Below are 18,330 nucleotides of genomic sequence, written 5' to 3' on the forward strand. Positions count from 1 at the left end.
ATTGGAAACTGCCCATTTAATCAGCCAGGAATTAGTACTTGATCTCCTGTGCTCAAAACCTGTTCCATGGGTAATCCTCTCAAGGCAGTGGAAAAGCCAGTTCCTCAAAGAATCAGCCACTATATGCATTATCAGTTCCAGAGAAGGCTTTTTATTCTTCAAATGATCTTTGTTTTCAAGGATGTACAGGTATATTTGGTATTTCTGAGGGCAAGTCCTCTCTGCTCCTGGCAGTTGTGACTGCTGACTGAGCTGCCTTACACTGTTCCAGCTTCAGACAGTGCAGGTTTTAGCAGGAGATGTGGCAGGTCCAGCTGTGATCAGACACATTCTGCTCTTTTAAGTTTGTTTTGCTCATGTTAAAGAGCCAAAACAAGTAATTTGTTAGACAAATATATAACATTACTAATTTGAATTGATTTGTAGTGGTGAACATGAAATGAGTACAAACTTAGTGAAATGTTTTTCATTATACCATGTGTGTAGTACATGGAAGGAGGCAATTAAGGCTTCCATTTACCCTTGTAAAGCAGTGGTTGATATATTAATCCAGCTGTTACTGTTTTCTTTGGTTGCTTATGGTATCTGTCAAGCTTAGCAAGACCTCAATTACTGTTCTGAATGCTGCTTAACAGAAAGATAATTTGTCATTTTAGCTGTGGAAAGGGTTCAGTTGTGCACTCACTGAGACCAGAGCAAGTGTTAATGGCCAGCTGAGCCAAAAGGCCTTGCTTTTATTATAAAATTAGCATAATTCCTAAAGAAATGCAGAGTGTTGAAATTACTCAGTTTGTCTGAGATAAACTATGGCCTGATTGTATTTTGGGAAAAAGCCCATTATCAGTGGCTGCAGTCAGGAGCTGCCCAGAGAAACATGGTAATTCTAGGGATGAACCCTAATGCTTCTATTTAGCATAAAATAGATAGTGTCATTAATACTTGCTTCCTTTCCCCCCTCAATATCATATACGTACTTTTGAAAGGACTTTTTTGATGAATGAAATTTCTCCAAGCAGCAAGATAAAGTCTCTTTCAAGGACTGTGCTTATAGCATGCTTTATTCCTAAGGACTAAAAAGATGTGATTTGTGTAGATTTAAATATATGAATAGTCATGATTTAAGCCTAGTTGAGATTACTAATCTTGCTAAAATTCATTTGTTTCATCATCTGTGTTGCTTTTATCCCCAACTGAGGCTGACCTTTAATATGCACTTTTTTATTCTGAAATGGGCATAAAAATAAAAAAAAAATCTATACACCCCCACAGTACTAGAAAATTGGAGAAAATACTGGTAATACCAACAGCAACTGTTTTTTAAAGGATTCTTACCATTTACATGAAAGACTGTGTAAATTGAGTGCTCTTAAAAGTTATTTGTCTTTGAGGCTCCTAGAAAGGAAACATTTGAAACAGCTTTTGGCAAGCATTTTGTCTCAAGGATATTTTTGCTAATAATTATCCCAGTAACTACATGATGTGTTCATTTAAATAACAAGTTTCTGTTTTGGAAAGAACATGCCTTATAAGATTATATATCATTACAGCGAAACATTGTTAAAAAAATAAACTACTAATCTAAAATACACTTAATTTTATAATTAGAACAACCTGTAATTTATTTTTAAACAGCTTCCCGTGTTTTATGTGTGGGTTTGGAGGTAACTTAAGTGCAGCTGATTGATGGTGATGATTATGACTATTTTCCTAACAAATCCAAACTTTCAAGTACATGGCTGATGTTTGTGTAGCCTGGAGGAGCTGGATGTGCTCTGTCCTTTCTGTTCTTCATGTGCCACAAAGATCACACAACTCATGTACAAACTTGGGGGAACTCTCTGTCCAAGAGGGATTGGAGTCTGCTCTGATCTGGAGTCAGTTCTGCTAGAAAGAGCCTGATTTTCCAAAACCAGGCAGGGTGAGGGAACAGCAAGTGCTCCAGGAGGTGACCTCTTCTCATTCTGAAATTACCAAGATAATCACCGATAACACTCGTAGAAAGTTTCTTCTTACAGAACTTTATAACAGTGGTAGAAAAGGGAATTATTTTTGCCTAATTAAATCCAGAATTTATATTATTTTAGTGGAGTTATTGGAGTTTTATTGGAGGTTGAAATTAGGACTTCAGAACAAAATGTTTGCAGGGGTGGGTGGGTTTACTTGAGAATCCCTCCCGCTGGTCTTGAAAACCTCATTTGGATACTTTTCTGGTTTGGGACTGTGAAATACTTCACTTCCAAAAAGCCCAGTAGAGTAGAGGATTTCATTTAGCAAGAGCTGAGGGCTTGAGAAGCAGTTGCTCCATGAACTGACAATGTATTGATCCAATCCAAGAAATTCCTGTGGCTATGCAAGGGCCTTGTAATGTTGGAGATCACCTGTGTTAGAGCCCAGCTATTTGCTGTGAGGTCCTTAGTCCAGAAAAAGCAGCATGTGCCTGGCTTGGATAATTTCTAAACTCAACTGTGCACTTGCTTAAATCACATCCAAATGTCAGGTATTAGGGTATAACCCTCATATTTTGTCTCTCTAAAGAAAAATGCAACATGTATTGATGATGAGTTATTTATGACAGTGACCTTACTTGGCAAACCTACACATTTAAATCATTTAATTGCAGGTGGAGTCTTACTTATGTGATGGATATATTTCTGAAGCCTCCATCCATTCAGTGACTACTGGAATGGCTCCACTGTAGGCTGTAATGTTGTGTCCACGTGGCTGGCTGTCACTTGTCACTGTTCTGTGAGCCACAGAGGCCACCTTGTGTCAGCCCGAGGTGATGTCGCAGTGTGGGTTCCAGGCAGGAAACCCCTGAGGTGTGCCCACGATCCTGGGGGGCAAAATACCGCTGAGTATTTTCCCCATCAGTTACACCCTGCTCACTGCAGTCCAACCCCCTTTTCCTATCTTCCCCATTTCTCTGGAGCATGCAGGGACTGCTCATTTTGGTCTTTTGTGCTGCTCTTGCCTGGATAGATGAATTTTCCAGTTAAAAAGCCAAAGACTTAACGGGAATCTGGGTTCATTTGGACTAAGAAGTGAGGGAGCAGGACAACTGGCTAACACTGAGCGTGGTGAAAGAGGGAGAAAGGAGAACCTGGGTTCTGAGGTCCATGTTGGTTTGTGTGGAAGCTGAAACTGCTGCCAGTGATGCTGAAACTGGAAGAAAACAATCCAAGAGCAGAGTAGCTTAAGAACACAGAGAATCTGACTTAAGCAGGAAGCAAAGGAAAAAAAGAAAAACAGGTTGTGCAGATCAGAAAGCTGGATACAGGCTCAAAGGGGACAGCTGAAAAGGGTCAAGAAGCTCAGAGAGCCACTGGGAGGAAGAGGGGCAGGACATGACAGCTGGGAGCTAGGGAAAGCGGGAATGTGGAATTCATGATGGGACAAGGAACCTTTCACCCATAGGCAACTAATTTGAATCTTGTCCAAGTCAATAGTTCAATAGAAGAAGAAGCAGTGATGGCTGTGGAGAGATACAAAAGGAGCTGTTGGTCCCAGTCCAGTTCTTAGCTAATGGATGTCACATCACCCCTGGAGTCAGCACAGCTGGAAGGGCTGCTCTCAGGCACTGGAGAAACCTCAGGCTGGCTGGGAGTGGAGGCAAGTCCAAGGCAAGAGGGAGGTCCACGACGGGAGTCTCAACTGTGTTCTCAGGCCTGCCATTTTCTGGTGTGTAACTCTGAAAAAGCTGAAGTGAGAGCTTGCAACTGTTCCCGGTCACTGGTTTGGCCACTTGTTAAATGAGTGTCAGACCTTGCTCTCATTCAAAAGTTAGACCAGCCTTTGTATCCCATAACCTCCTTTGGGATGAGGTGAGCTGATCTAACAGCTCATGGCTAACAAGCCAGCACAGGTTCTGCTCCCCTCGTCCACCTCCAGCACTCAGCTTGCTCCTGCCAGCTGTAGTTGTCCTTCGAGAGTTAAAGCTGGAGTTACACTTGGATAGCCAGTTCAGCTTTAGGCACCAGCAGAAGCCTACCCCAGTGGGAAAGAGTGGATGGTCCTCAGTCAGGTTAGTACTGCACATGAAGCACCTTGAAACACTTCCCCTCTCTTGTTTTCTCAGTGGATCAAAATTACTTGTTGAATTTCATATAAAATTGTGCACAATAATTGCAAAGTAACATTGCAAATCATCTGGCGAGTACTGCAGACCACCTAGTTTGACTGCAAAACATTTCATAAATGCAGAGTTTGGGTAGCCATAAAGTCTGCTTTGCAGGCTGCCTTGAGATTTCTGGGGAAACAACTCCTCCAAATGGTGACTTAGAGAGGGCAATGGCTGTTGCTCCAAAATATTCCTATAGGATGCTGCCTCTCTCTGGGAATTGTTTGGTAGACAGGGAAAATGTCTTCGCTAGAGTATGGTTTCCCAAGAGCTGGCATGGGGGTTTACCAATGCCAAAAGATCTTGGTGCCCCTCTGCCACCTTCCTTTCTTCTGTTCTGGACACACATTTCTGCTGCACAGCTCGTGTTTCTTCTGGCATTCACTGGAGCCCTCCTACGCTTCATCAGCTCCCTGTAATGGCAGGAATCTAGATCAGCAGGAAATGAGGAGCTTTTGGGACCTTAAGGAGTTGCAGCATGTCAGCAAGTGGTCTAGTGGGGCTGCAACCAGCACTAACACAGTTGGCCAAGACTGGAATGGAATGAGGCAAAGTTCTCCTTCTTTTTTTTCTTTTTTTTTTTCTTTTTCTCCCCCCACCAGAGAGCTGTGGCGTGGGCTCAGTTTTATATGAAAACATGCCCTAGATTTATTTTGTTACCCCTCTCCTCCTCCAGTCTGACTCCCCCCACCACACACACACACACACACACACACACACACACGTACCTGTTCCTGGCAGTTTGTTAAAAAAAACCCCTCAACTGAACAGTTACTGCTGAATAATTCAAACTGCATGATCCTTACAAAAATGTGAACAACATCAATAACACCACGGACTTAAAACTTCATGAGGAAAGTACAAAAAGATCAAAAAACATGTTTCTAAAAGGGGGGGCTAGCCAGCAGAGGGTTTTTTCCTTTAGAAAAGAATCTGTGTACCAATGTCTGTGTCACTGTGAGTAGTACATAAACAAGTGAATTCAGATTATTTGGATACATTTTTTCCTATTATTGTTTCTCCTCAGACTTTGCTTTCTCAGGTTTTTTTACTTTCTCCAACTCCATGTAAGAAATGCTAGTTGTGTTCTGTTAATGAAATTGCAGCAGTTCATAGCCACCATTCTGGCTGATATTCCATTTTTGTCTGGCATACAACTGTTGCTGATGTAAAGAACTTTAAAAGGCAAAAAATGCAAGGGTCTAGTGGTTCCATTTAATAGGGCACTTGTCTGCATATATTTTGATTCTTTGAATGTAGCAGCTCTTTAGTGAACTGAAATAAGTTAGCACAGTGTTCTCCAGCTCCTGTTTTTATCTGGAAGTGAAGCATATTACCCATTATTTATAACTGTTTATCTCAAAGGGACTGTCAAATTCCCATTTTTGTCCTTTCCACAATTATCTCTAGAATGCAAGCAGATATTTTGATTTTTCCAATGATGTGATTGTAATATGACCAACACAAGCAACAAGTAAAGTTCAGAGTAATTATAAGCACATGTCTGGTTTTGAGATTCTGGCTTTGACCTTGATGTCACAGCTTAATTCTGGACATGGTGTACTTTCATAAGAGTAAGGCTTATTATTATTATTATTATTATTATTATTATTACTCATTACTTATTGTGTTCAGGGTGTTTCTTGACAGCATAACAGTTACTTATTTGGAATTTTATACAGAAATGTCACTGGCAGAGTTTTCAGTTTTGAACTACAATGGCTAGTTTTCATCTGTGTACTAACTACTGAGAGGTACAAAGCAGATGTCTCTGATGACAAGCTTCAGGTACCAAAAGAGGAGCAGTATTGAAGAGAAGAAACTCAAGAACTCCTTATTCATTAAAGTGGGATGTTCTTCTTACCACTTAGTTGCATGGATGAGATGGTGGAATGGCTGAAGTTGCTAATGAAGATTCACTGATATTAAAGGAAATTGTTGTTAGGGTTCTGTAAAGTTCCAGGTTTTGGGTGTTCTAAAAATACATGGGGGTAGTTATTAATTTTGAACCTCACTTCCTAAGGAAATGAGGTTTCTGCAACGACACTGTCTGAGCATGTCTGTCTGAAAGGGCCTTACCAAAGACCTTTGAGCCAGCTGGCGAGTTCCAGCTAGCATGGACAGGGGATGAGACATGTCAGAGATACTGTGCTGCTTCTCATTTGGTAAAAGCAGACATTTGTCTAGAGGAGGGAGAAATTAATATCCCCAAGATGAGAACACTTCACTTGGAGGTCCTTTGGATTGTTTGGCACCAAAGAGTCTTTTCAGGAGAGAGATGTTAGGAAAGCTCCTAAGTAAGAACTTGGATCTGGGAGTACTTTGTGTTAGGCACCGTCACCTAACCACAGGGCACAAAGCCACAGCATGAGTAAGTTCTATTTTCATTTTTTGAATTATTGATGACTTTTTCCATCATTTCTGTAAGAAATTCAATCCATCTTATTCTAGAAGCTCAATTTTGTAATAATCTGAGCAATTAATATACATTAACATCTGCCCCATGGGCTAATGTTGTTTCTGTAGTGAAAACAAATACTGTAGCCATTGCTATGGTGCTGTTGATGGAATTTGGTTTTGCTTTTGTGGAAAAAAAAAACCCCTCTGTTCTTACAGAAACCATCAAAATAAAAACATATTTCTTGATATGAATGTTACAATTGCTCATGAACCTGAGGACTCCATGTGGTACCAAATTCAAGAAGAAAAGTGATGATCAAGCTGGCATTAACTCAGCAGATGTCTTCTCACAGCTTCATTATATACAATTGTTCTTTCCCTTTCCTTCTTCTGCACCCAAGAGACATTATTTAATGTGAGTACTATGAGGAAGCTGGTGTTGCATTTTGAATGGTGGTTGGAATTTCCTGTTCCCTTGGAGGCGGGTCCTAAATCACATGCCAAAACCTACTGACTTTTGTGTTACAGTCAAGGTTGATGATAATAGTATCAGAATCATCAACACTGAAGTCATGATGATGGACTGGTTTTGTCACTGTTTAAAGAACTGATTATGTCTCTTCTAGAAAGTCTTAGCTGTAGAATCAGAATGGAAGATTGCAAGACATGCAAAAATAAAAACAAGAGAAACACAGAAGCACAGATGTCAGTGGAAGATATGGGCACTCAGTGGAATCAAAGAGCTTAAATCCCAGGAAAGGCAGGGCATTAAATAAATAGCTTCAATAAAATCAGTGCTCCTGGTGATTGTAAGGGATGCATGAATGCAATTTGTCAGTTCTGAAGTACTGCCAGATAAACTCGTGGAAAAACCAAAATCCAAATCTTAGTGCCCTACAAAGAACAGCAATTAAGTTAGGCTGTCAAATGTTTGGAAATGTGAAGTGCTTATTACTAATGGAGCTGTGGATGTTTTATAAATAACATCCAACAGCGTGGGTCAGTAGATCCAGAAGGTTGGTTTCATGTGGGATATTTTTTGTAGGATGTGTGGCTCATGCTGTGGTTTGAACAGCATTGGTTTTAGCTGTTGATCCAACCCTCTTTGTGATGAATTCTGTATATGCAGGTAATTTCACTATTTGTAAGAGAAATTTTAAATTACCTTGGTGTTGTAGAAATATTGATTTATTATTTCAGAGAGGAGCCAGGAGGGCAACTTCATGTTATGTACAATGGAGCTGCTGGGCATTTCTGGGTGCAACTCAGAAGAGACATATAGCTGAAAACACATATCCTCAGTATATCCATGTGATAGGTGGGATTTTCCTTTGGTTGAGGGCTTCAAAGCTCTGAAAATATGTTATTCTGAGGTAGAAAAAAGAAAATCAGATATGGCCAAATTCTCTGCTAGGCATGCTCCCTGTTAGTAGAGTCCAAAGTTAGGCAGGCTTCCATTAAAACATGTCTGGTCTCCTTCTCCACTTCTGCTGAAACCAACACATTCCCAGACTATTTCTAACTTTAACATGTTGGTATTTTCAGCGGAAAAATTGTCCCTTTACCAAAATTTCCAACCAAATCTAATTTGTGCATGAGTGCATATGGATAAGCATAAGACCTTTCAAAGACACATCAAACCTCAGGAGCCTGGAAACAGATTTATGAGAGAACTGAGGGACATCAAAACTTGCCAACAGAGGCACGGGGACAACCTTCTCTTCATGACCTAGAAACTCCTTCGGATAACAAAAATATGTAAGGACCAGGAGTGAGGTTTTATTCAGGGCAGCAGGAATGTTTTTCAGAAGCACATGGCTATTCAACACAAGACAGTAGAGTCCCGTTTAGAAGAAAGTGTTTCATTCACTCAGGAATGAGAACATGCACTTTTAGAGTATGAAAAAAGAAAAAAATGCACTCCTTAGTTTTCCTGCCACAAAATGACCAGTTAAAATAGAAAGCAGCCCATGCTGCTGGAGCCCCTCAAAGAACTTTTTGTTTGCTAAACTCATTTATTGTCCCTAACAACAGCCTGACTTAGAGCTTTTAGTCTCCTTTAGACAACTCTGTAGTCTGTCATCCAGAAAAAACCTGAAACTCCAATGGGTGTAGTTGCACTTAGATTTACTTGGACATATTAGCCTAAATTCAGTCATTTTTTCTTTAATTTAAGTCCAGCTGAAGCAAATGCATTTCTTCTCCCCTACTGTGATAGTAGGTTGGAACATTTTGGTTTAGTTTCTTAGACTCATGGGACAGTTTGGGTTGGAAGGGAACTTACAGAGCATTGAATTCCACCCCCTGCCATGGGCGGGGATACCTTCCACTAAAGCAGGCTGCTCAAAGCTTCTGGAGAAAATAGCAGATAAAATAAAGGATTATCTAAGGAATCTAAAAGGCAGGGTTTCCATGTACTTTCAACTAGAACATATAGAAACAATTTGTAGTTACCTACCTGGAGGGCTTTCACAGACTGAAGAGAGGCGCAGCAGCTCAGTTTTGAGGAAGGAACAGGACACATCTGGCTGTGTTAAAATCATCAGCAACCCACGGTCCAGGACTCTCAGTTCTACAGAGCATGGGTTCTGATAGCTTTTCCATAACAATTTTTGTTGATTTGCTTTCATTATAGAGCTCATATTTTTCTAATAGTGTTTTTTTTCTCTAAACAAAACTTTGCAGGGTCAACAAAGTTTGGTAAAGCCCAAAAGGCCCCAAAGCTACTGTTTTGTGCTTGGTTGCCAAGGAGTATATCTCTGTCTGTGAATTTACAAGTTTGTCCCCTCCCCACCCATCCCTTTTTTGTTGTCCAAGAGATAACATTCGCACGAGCATCTGGTATATCAGCACTTCAAGTATACTTATCTGCAGGAGATAAACACAAAGCCCCACGTGCACAGTTTTTGCTAGAAATGGAATGATTTGCTGCAAAACTTAAAAGGAGGAATTATGACTACTCCTCCTTTAATAACTTCCATTAGGCTTGTCTTCCATGGAAAATAAGTTTGTTACAGCATGACCTTTGAAAGGTTCACCCTGGAGAAATTCCTTGACATCATTTTGCTCTGTGTTAACCTCCTAGTTCTCAGTGTTTGTAGGCTTCAGTGAAGTGTGCTCGTGGTCAATAAATCTATTAAACAGAATTTGTGCCTGGCTACAACAGCAACAGAAACATGTTTCCAGCTTCTCTCCAAAAGGAAGCAATGTTTAGGAGGACCAGGACATAAAGAAGCACTAATTTGCAGCCTTTAACAGAGCTGCCTCTTTAATTTGGTTAACACATGGGACAGATTTAAGGATGGTGGTCTAAAAGCGTTGATGAGAAAGCAATTGTATTTTTGTGTATACCTGAGTCTTGAGGAACTGAGGAGAAGTCAAGAAATACTAAAATTTCATTTTAACAAGATGTCTCTTGGGAAAGCACGACACTTCATCTTCTGTAAGTGTGAACGGTGTTACGTGAGAATCTGAAACCAAAGGGGAGGTTCTCAAATACTCCTCTTTCCTCTGATATATAAAATATTTTTTTTCTGCTCAAAGAGAGAATGAGGAAGAGTCTTCAAATAGGTAATTAGGAATAAATTTCCATCTTCAGAAAAAAAAAGTTGGAAAAGAAAGCCACAGATTTTGAGAGGAAATACTTCACTATTTTTAGTATCTCTATGGCAGAAAAGGGAAAAAAGTATTTGCGGAAGTAACAGCTCAGGTTGTGGCTCAACATCCTCAAGAATCACAGAAAGAATGAAAGAGAACAAAATACTAGAAAGGAGAACCTCAGTTCCTTTAGGATAGCAAAGATTAGACCAGCTCTACTAGCTGGCAATTATTTATATCTCTGCCTTATTAACTTCCTGCTTTTAGGAACTGAACAGTGGGTAAAACTGTTCCCTGTGGATGCCAATAACTGCCTGCAAGCCAGTAAACAATCAGGCCCTGTTTTCTCATCCTTACAGCACAGAGAATTGTCCTTTGCAGGAGAGAATATCGATAGCAGGAGCAGCATGAGGAAGCCAGGCTGAGCTGGTGGGGAAAAGGAAATTGCCATATGACAAGTTTTAAATAGCTTCACCCCAAGCCAGCAATATGAAACGCACCTATCCGCTTGCCTTACCTATAGGTATCCCAGAAATCCAATCAGAAATATTTAGGGAGACCCAGGAGCTGTTTGCCACTTGCTGATGAGTTAACACTGGTAGACTTTGTCATTGCCTTTGGGGGACAGCTTGTCCTTCTAACCAACACCTGCAGTGAGACCCTGAGACAAACCCAGAGCTATTCAGGGAGGAGCCTTGCTGAGGGTTTGCCTGTGGCACCATGCATCCAGCTCTTCACAGGGAGCTTGGCACTCACCAAGCTTTTTTCCTCCAGTTTGTTTAGATTGGTTAGAGCTATGTTTAGCATTCCAGAGGCTGTTAGGAGCAGCCCACGAGAAGCTTTTCTGATTGCCTGAGAGGCAAAGAGGTGTAGCTTGGAGTCTGCATTAATTGAGTTGTTTAAGTGTGGACTCATCAAAGCTAACCTGTCTTGTGGTGTGTGGCCCAGTGACAGTGACTTAAAGGTAGCTGTGAAGACAGCATGCACTGACTGCTGGCTCAGAGATATCAGAGGGGGAGGAAGATGCTGCCCCACTGTGCTAGAGAAAAGGTGCAGAAGGACTGTTGGTTTCTCTGGGAGTGGATTTACTTGGGGTGCAGGGAGGACTTGACCTTTGTTTCCACTACGTGTCTGCAGCCCTTTTGTCATACCTCAAATACCACTTACTCACCAAACTCCACCCGTGGCTTCTTTCCAAGAGCCTGTGGTGAGCACTGAGCATGAACTGCTGAAAGTGCTTACAGGAACATCACAGGTTAAACACAGGCTAAACCCTGGCTGTGGGGCTCTGTGTAAACCAGGGGTTCTGTATGGCACCTCAAGGCTCTCAGCTCCAGCCCTGTCCTGCCTCTTCCTCCAGACATACAAATCCAAGGGGAAAGCAGTCCCAGCTTCTTCACACTGAGGGTGTGTCCATCCATGAACTGCTGCCTGTGTTGTGTGCTCATGTACTGTGAGATCACTGCCTGGACAAGAACCATTTTGGTCTTGTATTTGGTTTTGTATCTACCTTGACACACTCCTGTTATTTTTACCTTCTTAAGTCTATCTACCTCTGGCTGAAAATACCAGAAACTGGCCCTCACCTGTCTCAAATGCAGTTTCTCAGCAATTCCAGTAGAGGACAGGGAGATCTACTTCCATGTTGGTTTCAGAGTAGTAATTATGTTCTTCCATTCCCTCTTACTTCAGGTTGCAGTGTCCCCACGGAGATGACAGCCTGCCCACAGCAGGGTTTTCTTTTTGTTTTTGGGGTGTTCTTTTAATGTTTGGAGTCCTTTTTGTTTTGGTTGGTTGATTGGGGGTTTTGTGTATTTCATTTTTGTTCTTTTGTGATTGTTGCTGTTCTTGATGCCCTTGCTAAATCGTTAATCTGTGCTTGTCTTTGACTTTGTCCCCACTGCAACTGAATTGGTACTCAGCTCATGTGAGCTGCCCTTGCTATTCATTGGGAAGGAGTGACACTCACTGGCCAGAGGATATAGTGCCATAAATTAAGTGAATTTAAAGGGTCCTTTGAATGGTTTAGTGTGTGATTTGGAAATGTGAAAAAAAAACCACAAAAAACAAAAACAAAAACAAAAACAAAAACAAAAAAGATAGAATCTCAGTACATAAAACAGGAGAGAAGCAACAATAAGCTCAAAGTTACAAGACCTGCAGGCTGTGTTGGCAGCTTGGGGTCCCTTAGTAAAAAAGAGGTGCCAGTTGTCCTCCCTTTTCCATCCTAATGTATCTACAGCTTGTCTCTGTATAATGTTTTCTCCTCTTTTTTTTTTGTAAATCTCTTTTTAATTGCTTTTTCTGAAGCCTAAAAGGAGTTATGGTTGAAGATGTTGTGATAATATCTACAGGGTATGTAACAATACTGGTTTTTATCTTTGCTTCTCTTAGAGTGGAAAATGTGTAAAGTACACTCACATCCTCAAGGTCTTGGTAGAAAATATTTAGACTGTGAATTCTACGTGGATTTTTATGTATTACTAGTGAGTGCAGTGAAAGAAGTTAAAGGTATTTTGAAAGAATAGAATTGAAATGGTAGGGATCTGGACAAAATTAAGAGTGTACTCAGAGGAAGTGACTGTACATTTCTGCTGGAGTTATTTGATGTGCTGGTTTCAGGGACAAGCCAAGTTAAAATGTTCCCTTCACCATTGACTGAAGGATAGTCTGAGCTGCGGGAGAGTTCCGTGGGCCTTCAACACAGTCCTGATGTGTGGATAAGTCTGTTCACCTTTTTGTGTCTTTCTCCATGTACCCATCACTGGGATTGCTGATTGAAGTAAAAGGTGTCTGGATAAAGAAGCTCCCTGGTGGATCACAGCATCCAGTGGAGTGGGGTACTCAGTACTGATCTCATATTAAATGTATAAGAAAAGGAGGTTCTTTTGACCCTGCTTACCTTACTTTTACATGGAAGGCAGTGGTGCTGTGTTAAGAAAAGGCTAAAGTTCTGCAGTTTTCCAAGCCTGGACTCTTCTGGTGTTGGACACTGGCAATACCCTTATGCTTTGAACCCTTTATTAACTTGTTCTTTTCCATTTGCCAAAGGCTGGCTTGTATTTCAGTATCTGTCCTCAAGGCTTTGCTCTGACTTCCTTTTTGGAGCATCATTCTCCAGGAATGCTGGGTTCTGTCCCCTCTGCTGGTTTGTCTTTTTGGGCAGTGCAGCAGCTCAGGTTTTATTATGCCTTGGACAGATCTCTGTACCCCTTGTAACACAGCACTGCTTTCAGAGATAAATATTTGGGATGAAACTGGTGAATAATATGTCTGGCAACTTGTGCATGTTGAAGAAAAAGGAGTAGCAGGGCTGAGTGAAGGGTTGTGAAACTCATAAACCATGAGAGCATGGCTGAGATCTGTCCTGAGCTAAAGGTGCTGTTGTCCTTGACTAAGATGTATTATCTAGATCCCCTTTTCTCTTATATCATGTCTCAGGATAGGTAAATATTGGAGAAATGAAAACTTGATTCAGAGACAATTGTACATGTCAAGCTCTAACCACTACTTATGAAATCTCTTTATTAATGGTGACCCTAATTCTAAAATCTCCACTTGTAATTAGATAGTGTCAGAGTCCTTCCAGAGCCAGATAAAAGGAAGCAGAACCTTTTGTTTTTATAACTTCAAATTCACTTTAGGCTTGAAGAGGTCAGCTGTTGTCTGTGTGGCAGCTGAGAAACAATTGTCTCTCCTTGCCTGTGTTAGCAAACACTTGCAATTACCTTGCAGTGTGTGAATGATCAGACCAAGCATATCAAAGAATTGTTTCCAGTGTTTATTATCACCTGTTCAGTGTTCCTGGGGTTCCTAAGGCAGTCTAAAACTCTAAGGCACTCTAGAAAGAGAAAAAGAAAGCTGAAGGGCTCCATAGATATCAATATTGTCCCATTTTCCCTGGTTCTAGTCATGGTTTGAACGTGCTGCATGAAGAATATTGGTTCAGCCTACACTCTGAGTAACAAGGCAGACATTTTTTGGGGGTTTTCCATATCCAAGCAGTTATTTGCAGTAGATTTTCTATCCTGTATCTGTGTTGTGAGAACTTTGTTTCTCTGGACATACAGATCTATACATATGAAGTGCATCTGTGAGTAAATAAGTGGAACAGGCTGCCCAGGGAAGTGGTAGAATCACCATCCTTGGAAGTACTTGAAAAATATGTAGATGGGGCACTCGGGGTTTTGTGGCATACCTGGGATTGTGAGGTTGATGTTTTGACTTAATGATCTTTGAGGCCTTTTCCAAGCTAAAGGATTCTGGGATTCTGTATCATGTGCTCCTTCATATCTTTGTGTATACATGACTGCTGAACCCCCAGCCTCAGGTGGAGATGCTCCTGGGGAAAGGCCAGAAGCACAGCATGGGCTGTGAGAAGAGAGGGAAAAGCAAGAGTGTGAAACAACCTCTGAGCACCGAGGTGAGAGAAGCAGGAGGAGAGGTACAAGGTGTTGCAGATCCCAGAGCAGAAATTACCTGCAGCCCCTGGGGAAGGTTTGTCCTGAAGGACTGCAGCTCCTGGAAGGGCTCACAATGCAGCAGAGGAGCAGTGTGAGGAGGAGGAGGAGGAGGAGGAGGAGGAGGAGGAGGAGGAGGAGGAGGAGGAGGAGGAGGAGGAGGAGGAGGAGGGAGAAGGGGCAGAGACAAAGTGTTGTAGTCTGACCACAGCCCTGCATCCCCTACCCCTCTTTGCTGCTTGGGAATGCGTGGGGGAGGCAGGCACAGGAGCTGGGAATTAAGGAAAGGGAGATCAAGGGGGCACGTTTTAGTCTTCTTCTCCACACTTTGTGTAGAACTTGAGGTTTGTTCCTGTCAAATTTTAGGAGATTCCTCTATGTCTGCTCTGTAGCCTGTGCAGGCACCGCTAACCAGGGGCTCTGCCCTCAAGCTTAGTGACCAAACTCCTGGGCTTGTGTCAGCTGTGGACTTGATGAGGTGCATTTCATCTCTTCCTCTGGAACACTGATGAAAATGTCCACTGGGACCATGGAAAAACTCCAAAGGAATTCATCTTGTCACGGTCTCTAGGTTGTACAAGAGTTTTTCCCTTCCTGATAAGCTTTTCCACCTGTAATTTTCATGTGAAACTACCAAAACCCACTGAGTGTAGTTTGTGTCTCTGTTAAAGTTGTAAGCAATCAGTGAAACATGAAACATTCACTATGACAACCTTCCCTGAGAAATATATTTGACAATGTCCTCTACCTATTGATTTACTGTGTTCAGCCTTCCTGTCATTTTTATTCCATGTTTCTGAAAGCTGAATGAATACAAAATAATGATACTCATTTGAGTAGTAAGAACTGACTGATTAAGCACGAAGTATTTGTGATAAAAAAGTTATGTGAATGAGAGAGAGAAAAAACTAGATCTAGATTTACAGTTCAACTTGACAAGTCACTAAACACTGTTTTCTTTTTACAGATTTCTCCTGGTGCTGATTTGTTTAATATTCAGTGTACTGTCTACTATAGAGCACTATTCTGAGTTTGCCATTGGAACCCTTTTCTGGATGGTAAGTGAACTTTTTTGGGGAAGGGTTGATCAGTTTGACTAAACCTGAATTGCTTTTGGCAAGCAAGGGAAATAATTTAAAAATTCTCATGCAGAGCATGCTAGCAGGACATTTAAAAGAGTGCCTGCTTTCATTAAAGAAAGGTTACAGTTTAATGGGGATTATTATTTTCTAGATCCTTGAACTATGAGGACACTTGTTAGAGCACCAGTTTTTATGAACTTGCTTTTCCCAAAGTACATCTCTTATAGTGGACTACTGGTGTTCATCAGTCTTAGGCAGCAAGGAACAGGATATTCTGTAGAAATGAATTTTTAAACTGGGTATTTTCTAATTCTTATGGTAAAAATTTGGCCAAGAACATGGCTTTTCAGAGGCAGGTGATTTCTGTCAGCCTGGTTTGCTACTCTGCAGAACAGGAAGGAAGAGCTCCTATCACACTGCTGTCACCAGTGATTTGGATTTGAAGTTGGTGCTTGCTTGGTGGGAATCAAAAGTACAAATAACTTGCATGAGGACACTAGACAATGTCCCTCCTCTATTCCCCCCACCTCTATTCACCTTTAGGGAGTGAAAAATGGAGATTAAACATCCTTGATAAAAATGGAATAAATAACTTTCAAACTGTTCCTTGCAAAATCAGAATTTTAGCCACTCAAATCCTCTGATCTCAGTTTGTGACAATTTCAGTATTCTTTTACCAAATGGTGAATTTTGATGTGATAGAATTTGGTTTTCCATCTGGTTTGAAAATAAAAATCAGTTACTTCTTTGTTTTCCTATGGCTTAGGCTACATTAGCATGTGCAGGTTTTGTGTGCAGTTGACTGAGGCATCATTAGATCCCAGAGTTATTCTGAGGTCTTGATTAAAGTTAATTCTGTTGCAAATGTTGCTTGGCCTTTAAGCCACAATTCAGTGTCAAGCAAAGTGCAATGTTCTGCCAATCATGTGTGGTCCTCTCCTGCTGCCTGAGATGTGGTGATTGCAGGTCAGCACGGGCACTGCTGGGAGCAGTGATCCTGGCTCAGCTGATTGTTTCTGTACAGATGGAATGTGCATGTCCAGACACATTTTTGGACAAAGAGTAACGAGATGGAGACAGATGTGAGGCTGAGAGAGTGCCCACATAGCACTGCCATGCTAGGAATCATGCCAAATGAATCATGCTCAGTCAATGAAACAATTTCTTGGCCTCCTTGTGTCACAGCCTTACCCTGGGGGATGCCTCTCTGGAGTTTTTACTCCTGCTGTTTCCTTAGTTTCCTTCCTAGAAATGTCCAGTACTGAGTGCAGCTGTTCTGACTACTGTAGAGTCACTTGCCTAGAACACGTCTGTCTTAAAACTTGGTTTGGTCTGAAATAAATTCACCAAACTTGGTTTGGTCTGAAATAAATTCAAATTCAACATTCAATAAATTCAATTACAGAAGATAGTTTTTAGAGCTAATTAAATCAGTTCTTTTTCTCAGAGTTGGGAGACTTCTTGTTGCCAGAAGTTAAATGGTTGGACTCCTGCTTGGAGCACATCTTCCCACCTTTACCTGAAGGAATTCCCAACTGGCTGTCCCATTTGAGCCAGGAAAGTGTTCACCCCACAGAAGTGTGGAGATTGCTGTTCTCTTTACTCCTGGGAGAATCATTACTCTGATCTACTTCATATCACAGCTGACTGTTCATAAAACTAGAGTTTTATCTCTCCAAGTGCATTCTGCCTGCTCTCTTGAAACTGGGAACAGAGGACACTGCCAGTGTGGTGAAAATCAAAATTGGGCCAGAGGATCTAGTGGATCAAGTTCAAAGTGCAATTGGTTTGTTTTTCTTGTTAGTGAAGGACCCTGTAATTCTTTGTCTAGCCCTCAGCAGCAGATAAATACTGACATGTGATGCTTGTGGTATTTCCCCACTTGTGAGAAAACTGCCTTTCTTTATATTCAGGTAGATTAGCAGTTGGGAAGGATCAATGTCAGAAATGTCCTGTTGCAAGTTGCTAAGGCCTGACAAGAGGGATAGTACTTGGTACTTGAAGACATGGAAATGCTTTTGGGTTTTCATAGAGAGGATGAGATGGTGTGCCAAGTACAATTTTGGATAATATGAGTCACTGGAGTAGAGATGAGACATTGGTAACAGCTGTAGTACTAGATGTGTCCTAAGACACCCGAGCCTGGTGTTTCAGAGATGTCATTTTGTTAATGTTCTTAAGAGGTCTGGATGGCTTAAGGGAATTTATTGTCCAGTGTGAAACTGATTCAGACAAGCTCTGTGAACATACCATGGAGGGAATATCAGAGTGTTTGTAGCTAGAATAGAAAAAGGGGACTGAAGAAGCAGTTGCTGGAACACAGAGTAAAATAGGCCCCAAATGTTTACTCTCCCCTCATTTCCTAAGCATATGTTCTCAAGTCTCTGACAATTCAAGTGAATTCTGGAGGAAAGGAAGGTGATTTTTAGCCCTGTGTTTCAGTGTGAAGGCCAATCTTTTGTCTTTGAGATGACTGAAAACATTGCATAGCCACAGGTTCAGGTGCAGGCTGATGCTGGGCCTCCCCTCTGCTGTAGTTGTTTTTTTTTTTGATGCTCTTGCTTGGGCTCAAAGGAAATGTCTGTTCTTTGTACTTACAAACAGAAGACAACATGTAAATCTCTATCACTGTGGTAAAATCAGTTTACTTTCACTATAGCAGGATTGGTGAAAT

General features: G+C 41.3%; 1 protein-coding gene and 2 long non-coding RNA genes across 4 annotated transcripts in view; 1 reads left to right on the plus strand and 2 right to left on the minus strand.

Annotated features, from left to right (window-relative positions):
- The window catches only part of LOC135300988 (potassium voltage-gated channel subfamily KQT member 1-like), a 413,931-nt gene that overhangs the window by 1,984 nt on the left and 393,617 nt on the right, over window positions 1–18,330 (plus strand). Inside the window, exon 3 of the mRNA XM_064421088.1 lies at window positions 15,542–15,632. Within this exon, the coding sequence (XP_064277158.1) occupies window positions 15,542–15,632 (91 nt within the window). The remainder of the gene's footprint in view (window positions 1–15,541; window positions 15,633–18,330) is intronic.
- On the minus strand, window positions 172–2,757 carry LOC135300991 (uncharacterized). Its single transcript, XR_010362745.1, has 3 exons — window positions 2,633–2,757; window positions 1,333–1,392; window positions 172–314 (listed from the first exon to the last, which is right to left on the minus strand). It is a non-coding gene; the product is annotated as an uncharacterized LOC135300991 (long non-coding RNA).
- On the minus strand, window positions 7,765–11,520 carry LOC135300989 (uncharacterized). 2 transcript variants are annotated; one of them, XR_010362730.1, is made up of 4 exons: window positions 11,286–11,520; window positions 8,976–9,089; window positions 8,802–8,869; window positions 7,765–7,885 (listed from the first exon to the last, which is right to left on the minus strand). It is a non-coding gene; the product is annotated as an uncharacterized LOC135300989 (long non-coding RNA). The 2 variants fall into 2 exon arrangements; XR_010362729.1 differs by lacking the exon at window positions 7,765–7,885 and having other exon boundaries at window positions 8,628–8,869.

The sequence above is a fragment of the Passer domesticus genome, chromosome 5 (assembly GCF_036417665.1).
Source record: "Passer domesticus isolate bPasDom1 chromosome 5, bPasDom1.hap1, whole genome shotgun sequence".
NCBI lineage: Eukaryota > Metazoa > Chordata > Aves > Passeriformes > Passeridae > Passer > Passer domesticus.